At 38.1% G+C, this 20124-nt stretch overlaps 1 protein-coding gene across 6 annotated transcripts in view; it reads left to right on the forward strand.

Annotated features, from left to right (window-relative positions):
• The window catches only part of Shoc2 (Shoc2, leucine rich repeat scaffold protein), an 89049-nt gene that overhangs the window by 52935 nt on the left and 15990 nt on the right, over nucleotides 1-20124 (forward strand). For all 6 annotated transcript variants that reach the window (XM_006527228.4, NM_001168505.1, XM_011247299.3 and 3 more), the window contains one exon: nucleotides 5843-5980. In XM_006527228.4, coding sequence (XP_006527291.1) covers nucleotides 5843-5980 — 138 coding nt within the window. The remainder of the gene's footprint in view (nucleotides 1-5842; nucleotides 5981-20124) is intronic.

A 20124-nucleotide genomic window follows, 5' to 3' on the forward strand; every position in this document is an offset into this window, starting at 1 on the left:
GAGGACTTTTCAGTGGCTGTTAGCTGCTGCTCGCACTTGTGCTGTTTTCTGAGAGATCTGCAGGAGAGAGCCTGGATCTTGGAAGGGACACGAGCTGAGAAGGGAGAAAATGATGCTTGAGATTGAGAGCCATTCACAGTGTTAGACTGTTAGATAGCCATCCTGATTAATACTGAAGAAAAGGTATTGAAAGACTCGAAAACATAATAAAAGGATTGACCCATTCATTTAGCATTATGTGAGATTTTCCTATACCCCTGATAATTTACTTTGTTTTGAAGTATGCTTTGCATGCAATTGCTCTAGCTGATCTAGTGTTCTTTTGGTTAATAGTAGGCTTAGGTTTCTGACTACATTTAAAGTGCTGGGATTGCAGGTGTGCATCATCAGGTCTGGCTCTCAGTGGTCTTTCTTTTTGAGGGGTATTGCTTGTTTGTTGTGGAGTTTTAGTGCATTTAAATTAATATTAGTCAGCTTCCAATGAACACTATACCACTTTGTGGCCAGTATAGATGCCTTAGATCTAGCAAGTATGTCCCATTTCTTTTGTTTTGCCTTAAAACATTCCCATTTCTCATGATCTTACTGCTATTAATGTTTTGATCAAACTGATACCTAGTATATCAACGATGAGTTAAAAAGAAGTTAGCTGTCTTCTTTCTTTGCTCCCTTTACGTCGATTAAGTTTCTGTATATATTATTTTCCTTTTTTCCTCAATTTATTTTAGTATTTCTTGTAAATCAGGTCTAGTGGGTACAGGTACCCTCAATTTTATTAGTCTTGTAGGTCTTTGTTTCTCCGTTACTGTGGAAGGGCAGCTTTATTGGTAACAGACCTTATAGGGGGTGATCTCCCTGCCCTGCCTGTGTTTTAATATTTCACTCTCCTGTTGTCTTTGCATAGTTTCTGAAGAAAAATCTAATGCAGTTCTTAGTTTTGTTCTTCTGTATGTAGATTGTTTTTTTCTTTTCTTTCAAGACAAAAATTTACTTACTCTTCCTTCTTTAAAAATTTACATAATTCCATATATTTAAAGTGATAAGCTGTTCAATAGAAGCTTTATACATACATGCACATATGCATAAATACATACATAAATACATACACACATACTAAGGCACACGGGAAGTACTTTTTTGGGGTAGGAGGGATTGAGATAATTCCCACCGTGTTAGAAGAGTAAAGCTCCCTTGTTGCATTATCACGCGCCTTTAAAGCAGAGGCTGTTCAGAACCTTTGAGTTATATATTTAAAGAAGGTTCAGGCAAAATTCTGTCTGTACATTCAGGGACAATAATATTCCAGGCCAATTCTCTCATGCAAAGGAGCCTTAATTTTCTAAGAGCTAATTAAGTCATCTGAACTAACCCTGACCACTTACTTACTTTACCAAAGTGTAAGTGACCCGAGCGGTCAGGTGTGGCAGTCGAGTGGCTGAGCTGAGCTTCTGCCTTAGTACATCTGTTGCTCAGTCTGCTTCTTCCGTGTGTTAGACCGATCGGGTATTGGCAAAATGAGAATTTTATTACTGCAGCAAATGATAGAATATGTTGCTAGAGAAAGTCCTAATGTCACAATAACCTTGGCATCCCATAATACAATCCTCATGATTTTATGTGTGAATGCAGGTGTATAGAGGGGATCCCTGAGGTAGCCATATGGTATTTATTAAAAGGCTCGTCTGAAGTCTGCCCACTGTACAGACAAGCAGAGCAGCTGTTAGTGTAAATTTAACCCCGGAGACGGGCGGGGCGTGGGGTGGGCTTGTCTGCGATTTGCCGATTTGCCGGTGCCTTACTTGCTTAGGTGAGATCAATAGCTCTTCATCTGTCTTTGCTCTGAGAGCCTGCATGAGCTCTGGAGAGAGGGAAGGGCTGTTCTTTGGCGGCTTCGTCCTTGCAGACCCCTCAGTTGTCTCATCTGTATCCACAGTCGGTAGCGACAACCTTTGAGTGGGTCTGGAAAACTGAGTCTCAGAATTCATATTACTTTGTAGTTTTTAGGTCATGAATCTGTCCTTTGTTTTCAAGTCTCTGAAGAATGCAACAGGAGTTATGAATCCACGGCCTTTTAGTCAGCATTGTGAGGACAGCAATGTTGACTTCAAGTTTCTTTTACGTATCAGAATGAAAATTAGAGCTAAATTAATGTATACATTTCCTCTCTGTTCCTTATTAGGATTTTTTTTAACACTAAGAATATTTTTAATTTTGTCAGGTACTTACATCAGTCATCAAATAATTTTTTTTGTGTGTGTTTAGAACTGTTGATGTGGCGAATTACATTTAAATTTTCAAACACAGAACCTGTATTGTGTATGTGCAATTGATGACTCTTAGGTTATGTCTTTTTTTTTTTTTTTTTTTTTTTGGTTTTTCGAGACAGCGTTTCTCTGTGTAGCCCTGGCTGTCCTGGAACTCACTCTGTAGACCAGGCTGGCCTCGAACTCAGAAATCTGCCTGCCTCTGCCTCCCAAGTGCTGGGATTAAAGGCGTGCGCCACCACGCACCTATGCATAGTGTATGTGACGTTCTATTTAGAGGGCACTGGCCGTTAGTCTATAGGTTCCTTTATTGTACTGTTTGATATCAGAGTAATGCTTGACTCATAAAATGGCTAATTTGGAAATGCTCCCCGCTTTGCAACTTTTTGTGAGAGAGATGTAACAGTTAGTTAATTCTTGTCTAAGCACTTGGTATGAGTCTCCAGAGAAACCATTTGTGCCTACAGTTTTTAGAGGGAGAACTTTTCAGTTACACATAATATTTATCTAATGTATATTGAATTATTGAAGCTTTATATTTGTTGGGTTTTGGTAGTTGTATTTTTTTATATTGTTCTGTATAGCCTAACTTTCTGAATTCACAATTCATGATTATTTTAAACACAGTAGGCTGGGCTGTAATCTCAGCACTTGGGAGGCAAAGGCAGGAGGATTGTCACAAACTGAGGATAACCTGGTCTACATGGTGAGCTCTATGCTATTTAGATATATATAGCAAGACTCTGTCCCCCCCACCAGAAACAATAACAACAGCAGCAATAAAAACAACAAAACTGTAAGACTGAGCTGAGTATGGTGGTACAATCTTATAATCTCGCCATTTGGGAGGCTGCAAAATATAGGATCACAAATTCAAGATCGGCTTGGACTACAGCACAAGGTTTTTCTCACAACCCCCAAAACCAAAGCTTGTAGAATATACTCTCTTATTCATTGTTTGTTTTTGTGTGTGTGTGTGTGTGTATTTTAAGATATATACATATATATATATACACACACACACATATATATGTATATATACATATATATATATTAAGATTTATTTATTTATCATATGTAACTACACTGTAGCTGTCTTCGGACATTCCAGAAGAGGGTGTCAGATCTCATTATGGATGGTTATGAGCCATCATGTGGTTGCTTGGATTTGAACTCAGGACCTTTGGAAGAGCAGTCAGTGCTCTTATCCGATGAACCATCATTGTTAATATTTATAGTATGTATTTTCTTCTTCACTTTTTTATTATTTCAATTTTAAAAGTATTATCAATATTAGTTTTTCTAAATACCAGCACTTACATATGTTGATTTGTCTCTACCCTCTTTAATTTTATTGATGTAGATTCTTGTATTTTTGATGCATATTCATATTTCTATTGTACTTGCCTAGGTACCCTCCGTCTTCCAAGATGAAGGCTGCCTTGAGACTCTTCTTATCTAATATGAAAATACATCTGCCTTTTAGGCTGGACATATATTTTATATTGTTACAAAGTAGATGTGGCATAGAATTTATTTGGAGGGTTAGTGGTATCAAGTGTATTTGTATTGTCCAACTATCATCATTATTCAGCTACAGAACCTTTTCATCATCTGAGGACAAAACTGTGTGCCCATTAAACTGCCACTCCTATCCTCCTCTAAACCTAACCCTCTTTGAGCCCAGTAACCACTATTCTACTTTCTGTCTGGAAATAGGATTAGTCTAAGTACCTCTTTAAGTAGGATCTTACAATTTATAGCCTTTTGTGTATGACTTATTTCACTTAGTGTATTTTTCAAACTTAATCAGTTTTAGCACATCAGAATTCTATTCCTATGTAAAGCTATAGGATATTTATTATTGCTATATACGTTATTTTGCTTACTCTTTAGCTTCTGGACATTTGGTGTTATACTCACTTTTTGACAGTTACTGAATAATGCCTCTATGAGTGCTGGTCTACAGGTATGTGTTATAAGTTTCAGTTAGTCCCTGCTCCCAGGTTTCTGGTTTTTAGATAGTTCTAGAATTCCCAGCGTTAGAATTATGTGGTAACTGTATATTTATGTTCATAGTTTTTAAAGAAGCTACCTTACTGGTTGCCCCAGAAATTCCAATCAGCCGAACCCAAAGTTCTAGTTTTTATACATACACAGCAGCAAAGTTTCTGTTTTCCAATAATAGCTTTCCTAATGGAAAAAGTGACAAATTGTATCTTTTAATTATCTGATATTTAGATGATATGTTGACTACTTTCACCTATGCTTATTGGCCATGTATTTATCTGTCATTCGAAAATTTAAACAATAAACCTTTTTATTTTTTATTTTTTTGAATGAACTGGAGGCTGGCTTTAACCTTGCAGACTTTGTCTTGGTCTCCTGCATGTGAGATTCCAGGTTCTGACACTGTGCTCAGCCAGGGCCAGCTTTTAAATTGGCTTCTTTGAGGACTGAGAAAGGGGATTTATAGTGTTTTTATTTGTGTGTGTGTTGTGTGTATGTATATGTATACACACATACACACACACACACACACACACACACACATATATATGTGCATTCTGTATCAAATCCATAATCTGTAAATGTCTTCTCATTTGGTCTTTTTTCACTCTCTTGATAGCATCTCTTGATAAGATCACACTTTGATGCTTTGCTTCCTTTGTCTATAATTGTGTAATTTAGCAATCTGTCCCACACTCTTCAGACTTTGATAGTTTTACTTTTTTCAGTATCTCCAACCTCTTGCCTCTCAATATTCAGAGGCAGGTGGAGTTCTGAGTTTTAGGACAGCCTGCTTTATATAGCAAGTTCCAGGATAGCCAAGGCTGCATAGAGAAATCCTCTGTCAAACAAACAAACAAACAAACAAACAAACAAACAGATCACGTGCAGACCAACAAGTCTGTCACAAATAGAAAAAGGTCGTAACAAACCATTAGGAGAAATCTGAATTCCAAGTGTACCTCTTTCTAACCCAGAAAGGGTAGGGAAAATAACACCTCATTTTCTAGTCAATTGAGAAGGAATTTTTATTTGAAGTACTGAGTTAGCCATTTATAGAACATTGGAACATGCATTTTGAAAGCACACATATATTGATGTAGAAGATGTCTCTAGTATGTAGTGAATTTGGTTAATAAAATTAGTTAGTTTTTAAAAAATCTTAGAATATATTATCATTTGTGGTCAAAATATCTGCTTAAAAGGAATTGTATAGCACAAGCTTAGATGGAGGATGGTTTGTATGCAGCTCAGTGACGAGAGTGCATGCGTAGTATGCGTGAGGCCTTGGTTTCATCCCTAGGACCAAAAGACAGCACCAAGAACGTACAATGTAGAGTGGTTACATATTAGTTTGTGGGCAGCATTTTAATTTTATCAGCTGCCAGCTATTGAAATAATAGTTTGGGATTCTGGCTTGAGCTGAACTTTCCACAGCATAAGTGTCTTCATTAGGTAATTTACCATTTTGAAGAAGTTGAACTTAGAAATCATAAATGTACTCCCTTGTTTCCAAAAATTACCTAATATATTCTTTAATGCCTATTATTATGTTGATCAATTTACAGGTGAATTATGTAACCTCATTACCCTGGATGTAGCTCACAATCAACTTGAACACCTTCCAAAGGAGATTGGAAACTGCACACAGATAACCAACCTTGACTTGCAGCACAATGACCTACTGGACCTCCCAGATACAATAGGTATGTGGGGAGAAGGGAGGTACTGAGATCTGTGACTCATGGTTATGAAAAGGACGATTTTTGGTCTATTTTGGTAATACAAAATCAGAATTATCAAAGTAGTGATAAAACTTTTAAAGTAGTCTTTTAAATCACTGTTCTATTTCTTGGTAAAGCAAATAATTAGATCCTCAGAAATGAACTCATTTGGGATTATAAAGAAGATAAAATATTGCATTAGTGTATATTTATTTACTGCCAATGGAGGTATTTCTGTTTAGTTTATTTTAGAACGTCATGGGCTATTAATATGAATGTGATTCTTTCTTTATTAAGTACCACATTGCAAAATAAAATCATTGCTGTCTAGGCTTTAAAATATGACAGTATAGTTTAAAAGTTGTTCATTTGTAATGTTGAGTTGGTAAGAGATACTTTGAAGATGGTTAATAAAATATATTTATAGGATTTTCCCTAATTGCAAACAGAAGACTAAGCTCTGATAATATTCTATACTTGTGTAGTCTTGTTTTTTTTAATTGCCTAGAAATGTATATAACCCAAGAAGGATATTTTTATAAATTCTTTGTTATTTAGAAACATTTCATCTTTTTCTTGATTTTTATAATAAATATAATTATATGAGGTACTGTTAATGAAACATTTTAAGTTTATGGTGATGCTGTCTTTTTCAATAATTAATGTTTGCTTCTGTCAGGTATTTAGAGGAGCCATTTTGGTAATTTTGTGTTCAGTGCATGAGGGTTTTGTAGTCTCTTAGATGACAGAGAGGTCTGTTGGTGACTAGCTCACCTCTGGTTCACTTTGTATTAAAGGACTAGCCCTGATGAACTCTACCTGGGCAGGACTTAGATTTTAACTCTTGATAGAAACATGACACAGCTCTTCAGCTGCAGCTTCTGGTGGGAGTTCTCTTGAGACAGAATCACCAGTCTGGTTTTTTTGTTTTTTTGTTTTTTGTCTTTTGTCTTTTGTTTGTTTTGTTAATCTTTTATTTTGGAAGATGTTTTCAGTTTGTTTTTGGTGTTTAATTTTGTTTTTTGTTTCTGTATTAAATTGGAGGGAGATGTTTAGTTACCAACCACCAGGTGGTAATATAAGTTAACAATTTCTTTATAGAAAACCAAGCTGATATAATATTATATATTAGATAAAATACTGAGTTTTATGCCTTTCTAGTTCTTGGCCCATGGATCTTCCTTCCATAATAGTATTTGTATTGGTATTAGATTAAGTATTTCTTCTTTAAACTGGAAAGGTGAAATTGACTGTATTATGTAACAAGTTATAGGAGTGTTATGTCAAACTTAAAATATAAAAAGAACAGATTGATGATTCAGGATATTTGAAACCATGGCGATTATTTCTATTTTTTGGTTTTAAAATCACTGAAATAACTAGGATGGTCAGAGAAGTGATCTCAGATGAAAGAGTATAGAGGGAGTCTGTTCTGTACTTGTGAACATGATCATGTTCGGACTGATAAAAAAACAAAACAAAACACAAAACCACAATTTTTAGAAAGGTCTACCAAGGAGTTGGGGAGATTATGCAGTGGCTAAAGTACTGTACAAGCATGAGGTCCTAGGCTTAGAGTCCCAGTGCCCACATAGAAAGCTGGACATGGTAGCATACAGTCCTGTAATTCCAGTGCTGGGGAGATGGAGGCATGGGCATCCCAGAACCTCACTGACCAGCTGCTGTAGCCAACTAGTGAGATTCAGGTTTACTGAGAAACTTTGAAAAATGACGTGGAGGGTAATAGACATACTGGCCATTGAACTTTGGCCTCCAACGGCCCATGGGTGGTATATCTTCCTCCCAACACACACGTGTAAATGCAAATGAAAAAAGATGTTTAGGAAGATATGTTCACCAAGTTAAATTAGTTGGGAAATGCTATGCAATACAGTAAACACAAAAACCAAAATAATAGCCTGTAAGCTAAAGTACAAGAAATACCCCAGAACCAAGAGCAGAAAGATAGAAACAATATAAAATAAGTGAAGTTTAAAAGCAGCAAAAGAGAAAAGTTCTGGAAAGAGACAAGATAGTACAGTGAAGAAACTAATAAAATACAATTCTATGTTTTCATGAGCTTGATTAAAACTCAGATAAACTTTCTGTCCCCCAGAACAGGGCTTAGAGCTGTACACCAACATTCCCACTTTCAGGGCTCTGAACTTGACTCCTCATCCCTGCCTAGTAAGTGCATTACCCACTGAACGGTCTCCCAGGCCCCAGAAGTTTTTTCTAGGGAATTAATGAGACCTGTGAAGACAGGTTGGTTTTTTTCATGAGTGAAGTGTTAGGAAAAGGTAAAAAGCAAACAGGTAGGAAGAGAGTAAAACTGGACTTGCTTACCAACAGTCGGGAAGAAGGCACATGCTTGGAGAGCATTGAAAATTAGATTAATGTATTTATTTGTAACAAATATATTCTTATAAAGCATTTTAAAATATGGTTTTGTCTAGTAAAGTTGGTCACATATAATAACTTGGGAATGCATCTTTATTATTTGGAAGTTTATATAAAAGTGGCATAACTTGGGCGAGATCGCTCAGTGGGTAAAAGCACTGGCTGCTCTTCTAGAGGAGCCCAGTTTGATTCCCAGCACCCACACGGCAGCTCACAGTTGTCTCTAACTCCAGTTCCAGGGGATCCAGTGCCATTTTCTGGCTTCCTGGAATTTAAGTGATGCAAAGACAAACATGAAGACAAAACACATAAACACACTAGACTGTAAAGAAAAACGTGGCATTGATATTTGATAACATTCACCCGTAGAAACCTCAGCGTCACAGGTTTTCCATTTAGGACTGTTTTAAAGCAGTTTTAGTTTCTTTATAGAGCATGAGCCGATCACAGTGCAGCTGAAGCAGACAGTGAGCGTGCTCCTCTCTGCCCCGTGCCTGCACTGTTTGGGAATCTTTTCCATTCAGATCTGTGTCAGTGACAGTGTTAGAACAAATGTAATTTTGTTTTCTAACCTACGTTATTGTTTTAATTTTATTATTCATCAGCTGTCTAATTGCTGTAATTGCCTTAGTCGAATTGTGATTAGCTAAAACCTGTCTGGTAGTAGTTTTATCAAAACAGTTCATGGGAGCAGCAATGTGTCGGGCCGGGCACACACTTACTAGATTCAGTTCTCTTCCTTTGAGTAACTTAGAGAAGTAGGAAGTAGCTCTGCCGTTTGGTTCTGCCCTTTGGAATTTAATGTATGGTTTGTTTTGTTTTGTTTTTACATTATAAATGACAGTTATTTTGCTCAACCATTATTTCTGAAGTTTAAGAACTATATTTTTTCAGTATTTTTTATGATGATATTTCTCTAGTATACTTCTGGGCCAGCTCAGCAGATATTTTAATCTTTATCTTAACATCTCTTTGTTTTTAAAAATTGCATAGTGACATGTTTAGTTTCTTTTATTGGATGTTGCTACATTGAAATAAATGTCTTCAAGTTGGCTTAATTTTGAACAACTGACTGAGCAGTAAAGGGAAGGTCACTGCCTAAGTTTGATGTTCTCTCTCTTCCCCAGGGGTTTGTCCTGTTAAAGATAATCTTAAAAAACAAAACAAAACAAAAACCTTCCCTAAAATCCAGAATTTTCTTAGTTGTAGAAAGAACAAAAGTGTTGTTTTATTCTATTGCAAATAAGCCAAGAAGCCCCCAGTGTAGCTCAGGCCAAGGTTGGAAAGCTGTGTAACAGACCTCAGGCTGCTGAGACCCTGGGTTTCTTAGCTTGCTAAATTGTTTCTTGAGCAAGTTCTAGCCTTCTTTACTCATTCTAACAATTCAGTCGATATCTAGGAATTGATCATTGATCCGTTTTTTCTCTCTCAGACAGTCTTAGCAATGTTTAGTGTTTTTATGAATTTATCTGTATCCCTGTTTTGTTTAGGAGTAGTAAGCAGGTATTGTGGTCAGCATGCTGCAATATCCTTGCATATGGAGAGAGCACAGACTGCTGGCTGATAAGAATCTCCTGTGAAGTAGGACTAGGGTCCCTTAGACACACTTCTTCTGACAAAGATAATCCACCCACGTAACCTTCTTTCTCCTAGTTTTCTTAATTTTACTTACATGCCTCTTTAAAAAAAAAAAAAAGCCAGAGGTAATTCTGTAATTTAATTTGTTTATTGTGTGTCACTGAGAATTCGAACTCCAGGCGCTTGTACATGCTAATCAAAATAAATCACAAGCAAGTATTATTGTAGATATGAAGGCATTTGACTTCATTATGATTTTGTTTGTGTGTGGATGGTTTTCCTGGTACCAATGAAGGCTAGAAGAGAGGACCAGGTTCCTTTGGACTGGAATTAGAAGTTGTGAGGTGCTATGTGGGTGCTGGGAATCAAACCTGGGTCTTGTGAAAAAACAGGCAGCCCTTGACTTCATTATTAATCTCTTATAATTAAGATGATATTGTACACTTCGTGTCTCACATGTTCTATATGATCAGATCACAGGTATATATTAGAAATCAGTGAGAATGGAAACATTAATAACAAGAATTTAAAATAATACTGCATTTACATGATAAATTTGTTAGTTGCTGGGAGATAAAATAATTGTGTTTTGAGGTGGAGTCAAAGTTAAGTAATATGTTTTGGAAGTTTTATACTATAATCATTTCTCATGTATTGTTTATTAAATAATTTATTTTGTTTCTGTGATTGATCCCTTCTATCCCAGTTGATATTTTATGATTGAGTAGCCAGAGGCTGAGATTTAATGAGAAACTAAACATTTGGATTGTAATCAAATTTTTTGTTTGTTTTGTTACCTTCTTCGGCATGCTGAGGATTGAAACCAGGGCCCCACATGTGCTAGGCAGGCACTCCATCATCACCCCTCCTCAACTGACATTTGAGTCTCCTTTTTTATTGGAGAAGAATGGCTCATTTGGAATAGTCAGTGGCCAGCTTGATATGGGTCTCCTGATACTGTTTTCTTTTTTAAATTACTACTGTTACTGTTATATGAACATTTTCATTATTAACTATCACCATAGCCCGTTCTTAAAATGTGACTGCAGTGAGCAAGCAGAAAAGCTACTCTCTGCCCTGTAGAGTTGCTGTTTTTATAGCACCTACACTCTCTTCTGTTTTCTTTCTTTCTCTCTCTCTCTCTCTCTTTCTCTCTCTCTCTTTCTTTCTTTCTTCCTTCCTTCCTTCCTTCTTTCTTTTCTTTCTTTCTCTCTCTCTCCTTTCTTTCTTTCTTTTCTTTCCCTCCCTCTTTCTTTTCTTTCTTTCTTTCTTTCTTTCTTTCTTTCTTTCTTTCTTTTCTCTCTCTCTTTCTTTCTTTCTTTCTTTCTTTCTTTCTTTCTTTCTTTCTTTCTGTCTTTCCTTCCTTCCTTCCTTCTTTCTTTCTTTCTTTCTTTCTTTCTTTCTTTCTTTCTTTCTCTCTCTCTCTCTCCTTCCTTCCTTCCTTCCTTTCTCTCTCTCTCTCTCTCTCTCTCTCCTTCCTTCCTTCCTTCCTTCCTTCCTTCCTTCCTCTCTTTCTTTCTTTCTTTCTTTCTTTCTTTCTTTCTTTCTTTCTTTCTTTCTTTCTTTCTTGTTTTTCGAGACAGGGTTTCTCTGTGTAGCCCTGGCTGTCCTGGAGCTCACTTTGTAGACCAGGCTGGCCTCGAACTCAGAAATCCGCCTGCCTCTGCCTCCCAAGTGCTGGGATTAAAGGCGTGCGCCACCACGCCTGGCTCTTCTGTTTTCTTGACTAAAAAAAAAAAAAATCTTGCCCTAAATTCATTTCTGAAATCACATATCACCTTACATTTCCAATAGCCATTCCCATCTTAAATAGTCAGGCTGTTTCCCCTGCTTTATTTAATATCAGCTTTTCTTGTGAGACAGTTCATTCTTGTCAGTAATCTCTGCCATTTGGTTCCTAGATCAGCAAAGCCAGGGTTGCTACAGCTCCTGAGCTGGGTAAAGAGACAGAGGAACCAGGAAGGGTAGCTGATTGGTTAAGGCAGAGTGTCCAGTGATTGGTTAAGGCAGAGTGTCCAGTGATTGGTTAAGGCAGAGTGTCCAGTGATTGGTTAAGGCAGAGTGTCCAGTGATTGGTTGAGGCAGAGTGTCCAGTGATTGGTTGAGGCAGAGTGTCCAGTGATTGGTTGAGGCAGAGTGTCCAGTGATTGGTTGAGGCAGAGTGTCCAGTGATTGGTTGAGGCAGAGTGTCCAGTGATTGGTTAAGGCAGAGTGTCCAGTGATTGGTCGAGGCAGAGTGTCCAGTGATTGGTTGAGGCAGAGTGTCCAGTGATTGGTCGAGGCAGAGTGTCCAGTGATTGGTTGAGGCAGAGTGTCCAGTGATTGGTTAAGGCAGAGTGTCCAGTGATTGGTTAAGGCAGAGTGTCCAGTGATTGGTTGAGGCAGAGTGTCCAGTGATTGGTTAAGGCAGAGTGTCCAGTGATTGGTCGAGGCAGAGTGTCCAGTGATTGGTTGAGGCAGAGTGTCCAGTGATTGGTTAAGGCAGAGTGTCCAGTGATTGGTTAAGGCAGAGTGTCCAGTGATTGGTTGAGGCAGAGTGTCCAGTGATTGGTTAAGGCAGAGTGTCCAGTGATTGGTCGAGGCAGAGTGTCCAGTGATTGGTTGAGGCAGAGTGTCCAGTGATTGGTCGAGGCAGAGTCCAGTGAGCCGTGCTGAGTGATTCAGACTGCACTGGATTGCTAAACCCTGTCTACTTCCAGACTTCTCTGGGGACAAACGGAAAATCCTGAATGTCATTTTGTTCAGAGGGTAAAGCTGCTTTTCTGTAAAATTTTCTGGGATTTCTGATAACTATTATGAAATCAGAGGAGAAACGTTCTAAAATAAGATAAACATTCAACTTTTTATTTCTTTGCAAAATTAGATAGAGTAAGAGGCAACAAAACCTCTCATTCAAGGCTGAAGCACAGGCCAGTCCACAGAGGTCTTTTTGTTGCACTCTGCAGAATTGCAGAGTGATTATGGAGTAAAAACAAAGGTTGTGCCCAGTGTGGTGGCGTACATCCCTTTAATCCATCACTCAGGAGACAGACAAGTGGCTCTCTCTGAGTTCCAGGCCAGCCTGCTTTAGAGTGGGAGTTCCAGGACAGCCAGGGCTGTCACACAGAGAAACCCTGTCTCAAAAGAAAGCAGACATCAGCAGTAACAAGAGAAACAAAGGTTATAAGTGACTTCAGTGCAGTGTCGTCTGTAACAAGTTTGCTGGGGTGTGAAATGGTTGTATTTCTTGTTTTTTTAACATTCAAAACTTGAAAATTTTTTTATTTTTCTTCAGTTTGCTTAAAAAATGCACCTTTGGTGTTATTTCAACTTTAGCATCATAGTGTGTTCTTACTGATTTTTTTCTACTTTGTTAAAATTAAGACCATTTGGATTAGTCTTATTGAAATGTTACACAGAGTTCACCTAAAGATGCTTTATATTTGGTGAAACTGAAAGTATCTAATTTTAATTCCTACCCTTGTAATTTCACCATGTTTTAAAAATTTGACAGCATAAGAAAACAAGCTGTCAAAGTGGAGCACAGAATAATTTATAGTCAAAGCTAAGCACTTAAAAGCCAACTGTCGGTGTTCGGCCACGATCAGCCTACATTTGTACAGAGACATTCAGCTCTGGTGGTTTTCCTAGTCTGAATGTCTCAGCATTAAAGCAGACCCTTTCTTGACTTGAAGGTTGCAGTTCAGCATGTAGTTAGACCCACTCGTGGGAAGACGTTAGCAGGAACGGTTGCTGAGGACTGTGTACCTGACACCCTTGCCTCTTCCCTCCTTTCCCATAGAACTGTTTGGTGCTGCCTACTCTGCTGACAGTAGGAGGGGTGTGCCTAGATGCACACACTTCCTTGACATTCTCTTAAATAAGTGACAAGGCATTTGTAAGCCAGGTTTCTCATGAGTCATGTTTTTAAAAGTTCACCTTCTTTCTAACCCTACTGTAGAGGAGGAGGTCAGAGGTCAGAGCTTAGGTGCAGGAAAGTTGGAGGGAGGCACTGTTGTGTCCTAGTTAATGTTGTGCATTGATTTCACAACACCATTTTCAGTTTGAAATGTTTGAATTCTAGGAATCTATTCTGATTTTAAGGGTGGGGTTTAGTTTGGTTCCGTTTACTGGCTTTTGAAATCCACCACCACACTAACATCTGTCAGTAAAGAACGACTCGGTTTCAGTGGGGTTGAGAGAGACTTAAAGCATTGTATTTGTTCTATTGTAGAGTGATTAGACGTGCCAGTTGATGGGACAGAATTAGGAATCAATCTTTCCTCTATTAGTCCTTTGCTCTTCTGGTAGTCTTCTGCTCTTCAGGCTCCTTCCTTGGCTGATGTTTCTATGATAGAGAAAGGCTTAGTGAGAGAGAGAGAGAGAGAGAGAGAGAGAGAGAGAGAGAGACAGAGAGAGAGAGACAGAGAGAGACAGAGAGAGGGAGAGGGAGGAGATGCTATATCTACTTCTAGTTTTTTTTAAAGGTTGGTTGCTTGTTACAGACAGTCCCAGTCAGTATTTGAAGGAAGTTTCCTGTCTTTGCTAGCTTTATTGTAACCGTGGCTGTAGGCAAGCAATAAAGTATAATCTTACTTCATATCTCTCAAAGAGTGAGTAAATAAACACGATCTCTTTGACTTTGTGGAAATAAAATTGATTTAGCTGTGATCATCATATTCCTAACAGTTTAAAATAACTGTCTTCTGACAAATCATAAAATATTCTAGTGTGCACAGATGTATGAATGAAGGTTTGTATTGCTGAATTCCTTTAGACAGTTAGGAATATGACATTAGTTGGATTATGATTAGATAGATACTGGTACTCACACATACAGACTGCTTAGAGTAGTTAAATAGAGTGAAATATATATACAAGACCAAATACATTATCCCTTGATTTTTTTTTTTTTTAACATATAAATAAGTGTTGAGAGAAAGCTCTCAGTAGGTAGATACTGAACTAGCACCTATGGTAATCTGGAGAAGAGAATATAGTTTGTTCGTGTGTTTTGTGATTTTAAAAGTATGGCAAAGTAGGAAGAGTGCAGAAAGTGAGAGAAATTACCACGTTCTGTGTGGCTTATACTGGCATGTTTCCTTGTGGATTTTGTAGAAAATGATATTCACATGGATCAGGTAAATCTGACATATGTTTGAAGACCAGGCCCAGAGAAGTCTCACGTTCATAGACCTCTGTTATTCTAAAAAGTGAGAGTTAGTCAAAGAAGGGAATTTTGTAGGCCTTTTGTAATTTTTTGAAGGAAATAACCTACTATATGAAAGAGTTAATAATTTAACACCAAGTGTATTAAGTACCAGCTTGTATGATATAGAATCTAGCTGAAGTGGTGGCGAGAAGCACCATGAAGAATGTGTTCAATCTAGTCCATGGGCTCAGCCATGGGGACCGTGGGCAGCAGCTGGGAGTGAGCCAAGCGTTCACCATGTCAGTGAGGGAGCAGTTGGTGAAGACCTTGGCGACTGATGACTTTCAACTGGACAGCCTGCAATCCTGGGAAGAGTCTCTGTGGGAATTGTCTGATCTGGGTGGCCTAAAGGGAGTGTCTGAATTAAGCCTACTGGGACACAACCATTTCTTGACAATCTTAAGCTGTGTGAGTGGAGAAGTTGGTCCGCGCACAGGCAAGCAAGTGAGCACACGGGGCTTCATTTCTCTCTGTTTCTGAGTATGGGTGTAATGTTTTACATTTCTGCTGCCCTGACTGCCCAGGAATAGTGAGCGAAACTCAGCCTTTTCTCTCTTAAGCTGCCATTTGTTAGGGTATTCTATCACATGACAGAAGTGAACTAAGACAGCCTTGAAGAAAGATTTGTTGATAGGATGCGGCCACAGTTTGAGTTTCTTCTTTGTGATCTTACTTCACATACATTATGCTAAACTCCACACTGATTACCTGTCTATGGGGTTTTGTTATGACTGGGATGTAAAATGTCCCTACAGGCATATGTATTTGAATACTTGGTCCCCATCTGGTGGTGCTGTTTTGGAAAGTTGTGAAACCTTTAAGAGAAAAGGCCTAGCAGAGTAAATGTGTCAGAGGGTCACAGGACACATGGGACATACTTCTGGTTTATCAGGATGTAAGCAGCCACTTCAGTGCTCCTATAATCACAGCTACCTCTCCTGTTACCGTACCTTCCTTCCTTGCCTGAAGGTATTATGATACCTTCAAATTGTGAGCTAAAATCTCTCTGTCCTCCTCTAAGCTGCTTCACTTCGGGTATTTTGTTTCAGCCGTGAGAAAAGTGACTAAATGCTGCTTCTTAGCATGACTGCCTAAAGCTTTAGCCCAAGCTCCACAGTTTTTGGCCTTTGAGCTTACATGTAAGCAGCTTACATCTACATTTTGTTTAACAGTTTATAAATTTTCTCATTCTTCATTCATTCTGTGTGTGTGTGTACGTACATGCCTGCTCATGTCATACATGGGCACGTGTACAAGAGAGGTCAGAGGACAACTTTCAGGACAACTTCTACCATTGTGGGGTCTAGAGGATTATGGGTTCTCAGGCATGGTGTCAAGCTGCTCTGTGCTGAGCTGGCTCACTGATCCCCCTCCTCTGTATTTTTACATCTTCTTTGTTCATTTCCTGCTGTTGCACCAGGCAGGGATGTTCCTCTGTAATAATAAATCTCCTACCTGATTTATAAGGTCAGCTTTGATCTTTCCTGCTAGGAGTTGTCTTTTACTTTTATAAATATTCAAAGCCTTTTGGTCAGACTTTATCGTAACAGTCATGTGAGGAAGTAATCATCTTGAAAGAGTGGACTGTGATATTTGGCATTTTTTGTAGCAACATCTGGGTCAGCGGGTGAGAGCCAGGAGACTTAAAAATGATCTGAGTAAAGTGAACACATCTGATAGATTAGGGAAAGAAGTGGCGGTTTAGTTTTTCTCAGTTACATGAAAAATAAAAGTAGATTTATATCTACTATTATGGTATTTATACTGAGTAGTAAACGTTAATTTTCAAAGACAGTTACCATAATAATTTTGTTTTGAGGTGATGAGGGAGACTAGCAAAGAGACAGAAGAGAGGAGTATTTTAAGGATATAGAATTTGAAGGACTGATTTGGACAAGATAAAACTGGTGTTAGGAAACATTTTCAATTAATGAAGTATGTGTGTATGTTTTTAATAGTTTTTAGAATTCAGTCTGCCACTTTAGCACTCTTGGTATATGGTTTATTATAATACAATTTCTAGTGGTATTCAACCATGGGTGTTCTTTGCCTGGCTTTGCACTAGTGTTTTGATAGTAGTATTTATGAGGATCTGAAAAGGGAAGCAGAAAGAGAAATAAGCATTTATAATTGGTGTGACCCCATTGATCCTAGGAAGTATTGGCATAGTATTTGGGATAGTATTACAGACACATCATGAAGCCTGTCAGAGCTGTGCTGTCTTAAGTATAAAGTTGACATTTTAGGTATCAAGAAACTATTTTTGAGGCTAAAATTGAGACTAAAATTTTTAGATGACTTTGCTCTGTTAAATATGCAAATGTGTACTATCTACAGAGTTTCTCATACCCTTAAATATGCAAATGTGTACTATCTATCTACAGAGTTTCTCATACCCTTGGCCTCACTTTTAGGGCACTACATATCTAGCTGGAAAACAGATTGACTTACAAGACTCAACTAAGTAAAATAGCCATAACAGTTTAATCTAGAATGTTTTATTATGAATGTTGCATTCTTGAAAACAGATTGAAATGTAAGACTTAAAAACGGTAAGACTTACAAATGTGTATACAGATTTAACCTCAACCTTGAGTCTAGTGGTCCTGTGGGTCACTATGTAAAGAAGCAGTTTCAGTAAACTGCATCTTGAAGTTTTAGAACTGGTCTGTTCTAGGATCAAAGGTTGTAATCAAATAGTCTATGTGAGAAGAGAACATTTTAGTTGTGAGCAGAGAATCGCCACCTGTGTTCACACCTTGACTCACGGAGAGATCACAAAGTTAACCTGAGGATATGCCCCAGTTGGTCTTATGGAAAGAAGTGGTAGTTTAGTTTGTCTTTGTTCATGCTCATAAGTCTTACCACTTTCACTTTCAGTGAAAGCACGAGGGCCTGATTGTGTCTACAGCGGGTCTAGGTGTAGCAGATCGAGCTTGTAATCTGGGAAGGTGGAGATGGGATATGCCCAGAGCTTGCTGGCTGGCCAGGATAGGCAGGTCAGCCCATTCCAGGGTCATTAAGAAGCTATCTTAAAAAAAAAAAGTGTGTGTGTGTGTGTGTGTGTGTGTGTGCGCACGCACACACACACACACACACACACACACACACGGTAGGGAGTGATTGAGGAAGATATGAAACATCAACCATCAACCTCTGCCTACACAGACAAGCACAAGCATGCCTGTGAGCTCATTTGCATGTGTTAGCACACACAACACATGTACATAATAAAATAAAACCTCAAAGTGTGCATAGCTTCTAACTATTTGAACTAATAATTAATAATGCCAGACTCAAGAATTGTCTGTCTTTGAGACAATTCTTCAGGCTTACTTGCTAATCTCATAAGGGTTAGTTTGTAAATGTCTCCATCTGATTACCCAGTTACATTGACAGGCTAAAAGAGGAACATACCCAGAAGTATTTCTGACTCTTCAGGGTTACAGACTTTACAAGTATGTTTTCACTTTTCTAAATGGTGTGTGTTAGGCCGGGCAGTGGTGGCGCACGCCTTTAATCCCAGCACTTGGGAGGCAGAGGCAGGCGGATTTCTGAGTTCGAGGCCAGCTTGGTCTACAGAGTGAGTTCCAGGACAGCCAGGGCTACAGGGAGAAACCCTGTCTCGAAAAACCAAAAAAAAAAAAAAAAAAAAAAAAGTGTGTGTTCATGCTGCACACGTTATAAATAAAATATTTCCTATTGTATTGTGCTATCTCCCAATTTTTACTATACATGTAGGTGTTCCCATTTTTGCCAGGGTGTATACAACTTTAACATTTGAAATTGATTCTTTTATTTTTCACTAATCTGGTGTTTTTAAGTAGCAAAAGTATCTTAGTATCTTAGAGCAGTAGTAACAATAGTAAAGATTGTTTCTTATTCTTATTTCTGTTCTCTAAATTGTCTGGTGTTTTGGAAAGTAGTCAGTCCTGTTTTCTTTATTGTTGTCTCTTGTCCCCCCCAGTCCTCTTTAAAGTGGGTCTCACCAGAGTGCTATCAGAAAGATACCAGTGAAACATCTTAAGTTAATTTAGAAATTACTTCAAGGCAAGCTCAGCTTATTTTTGCTAAGTGGTAGTTTTTATTGTTGCTTTTATATTCTCTTTTACACCTTTTAGAATCTTATTTAACTGGAACTAAAATTCTTGGACCAATATCCCAACAAGATTGTAGAAAGAAATGTAAGTGGTGTACCTATAGAGTAGCTGTAGTCTGATGGGAAGGCAGAGATACTTGGCAGGGTGTCTGTGTTATAGTTGATCAGATTTAAGGTATAGACTCCTAAGACAGTGTGAAGGTAAGAACTGCCTTAAGTTTATTTACTGAGAAGCATGTGAAGACTGGTGAGGATTGTGGGCGTAGTGACTGCTCTCTAACAGTGTCAAAGCTTGGCTGGTGCTGTTAGCTATGATAATTATTGTAGTAATGTTGCATCTAGAAAGATGGGTCATATGATGATGAGAGCAAAAGGAAAGAAGTGGATGTCAGTAGATTAGAGAAAGTGCAAAGTCTCAAATACATATCTGAAAATACTAACACATGACACAGGCATCCATTTCTATGATTTCTAACATTGGGGGAGACTGTGTAATGTAGAAAGAAGAGCAACAGTTGCCATTTTAACCTGACTCATCCAGAAATGTCAGAGTAGCCGCTGTGATTTGTAGTTAGAAGTGAATCAATCATGATGAAGGAATATACTGGGTTTAATTGTTGTTACAGATGCCCTTTTAAGTGTCAGAACAAATTTATATGTGTTGTTTAGTAAATATTGGGTGAATATTTTATGATAATAGACACCATATTCATTCAGGTAGCTTATATGCAGCTTCTTATATTGTCTTGACAATAAAACTAGAAAATAGCTGGGGAATGAGATGTTTCACTTTGTATTTGTTCAGTAGTGTCTAATGTGTGTTCAAATTCCATATGCTTAATTATATATCATTGAATG

This window comes from Mus musculus, chromosome 19 (assembly GCF_000001635.26).
Source record: "Mus musculus strain C57BL/6J chromosome 19, GRCm38.p6 C57BL/6J".
In the NCBI taxonomy this organism is placed as follows: Eukaryota; Metazoa; Chordata; class Mammalia; order Rodentia; family Muridae; genus Mus; species Mus musculus.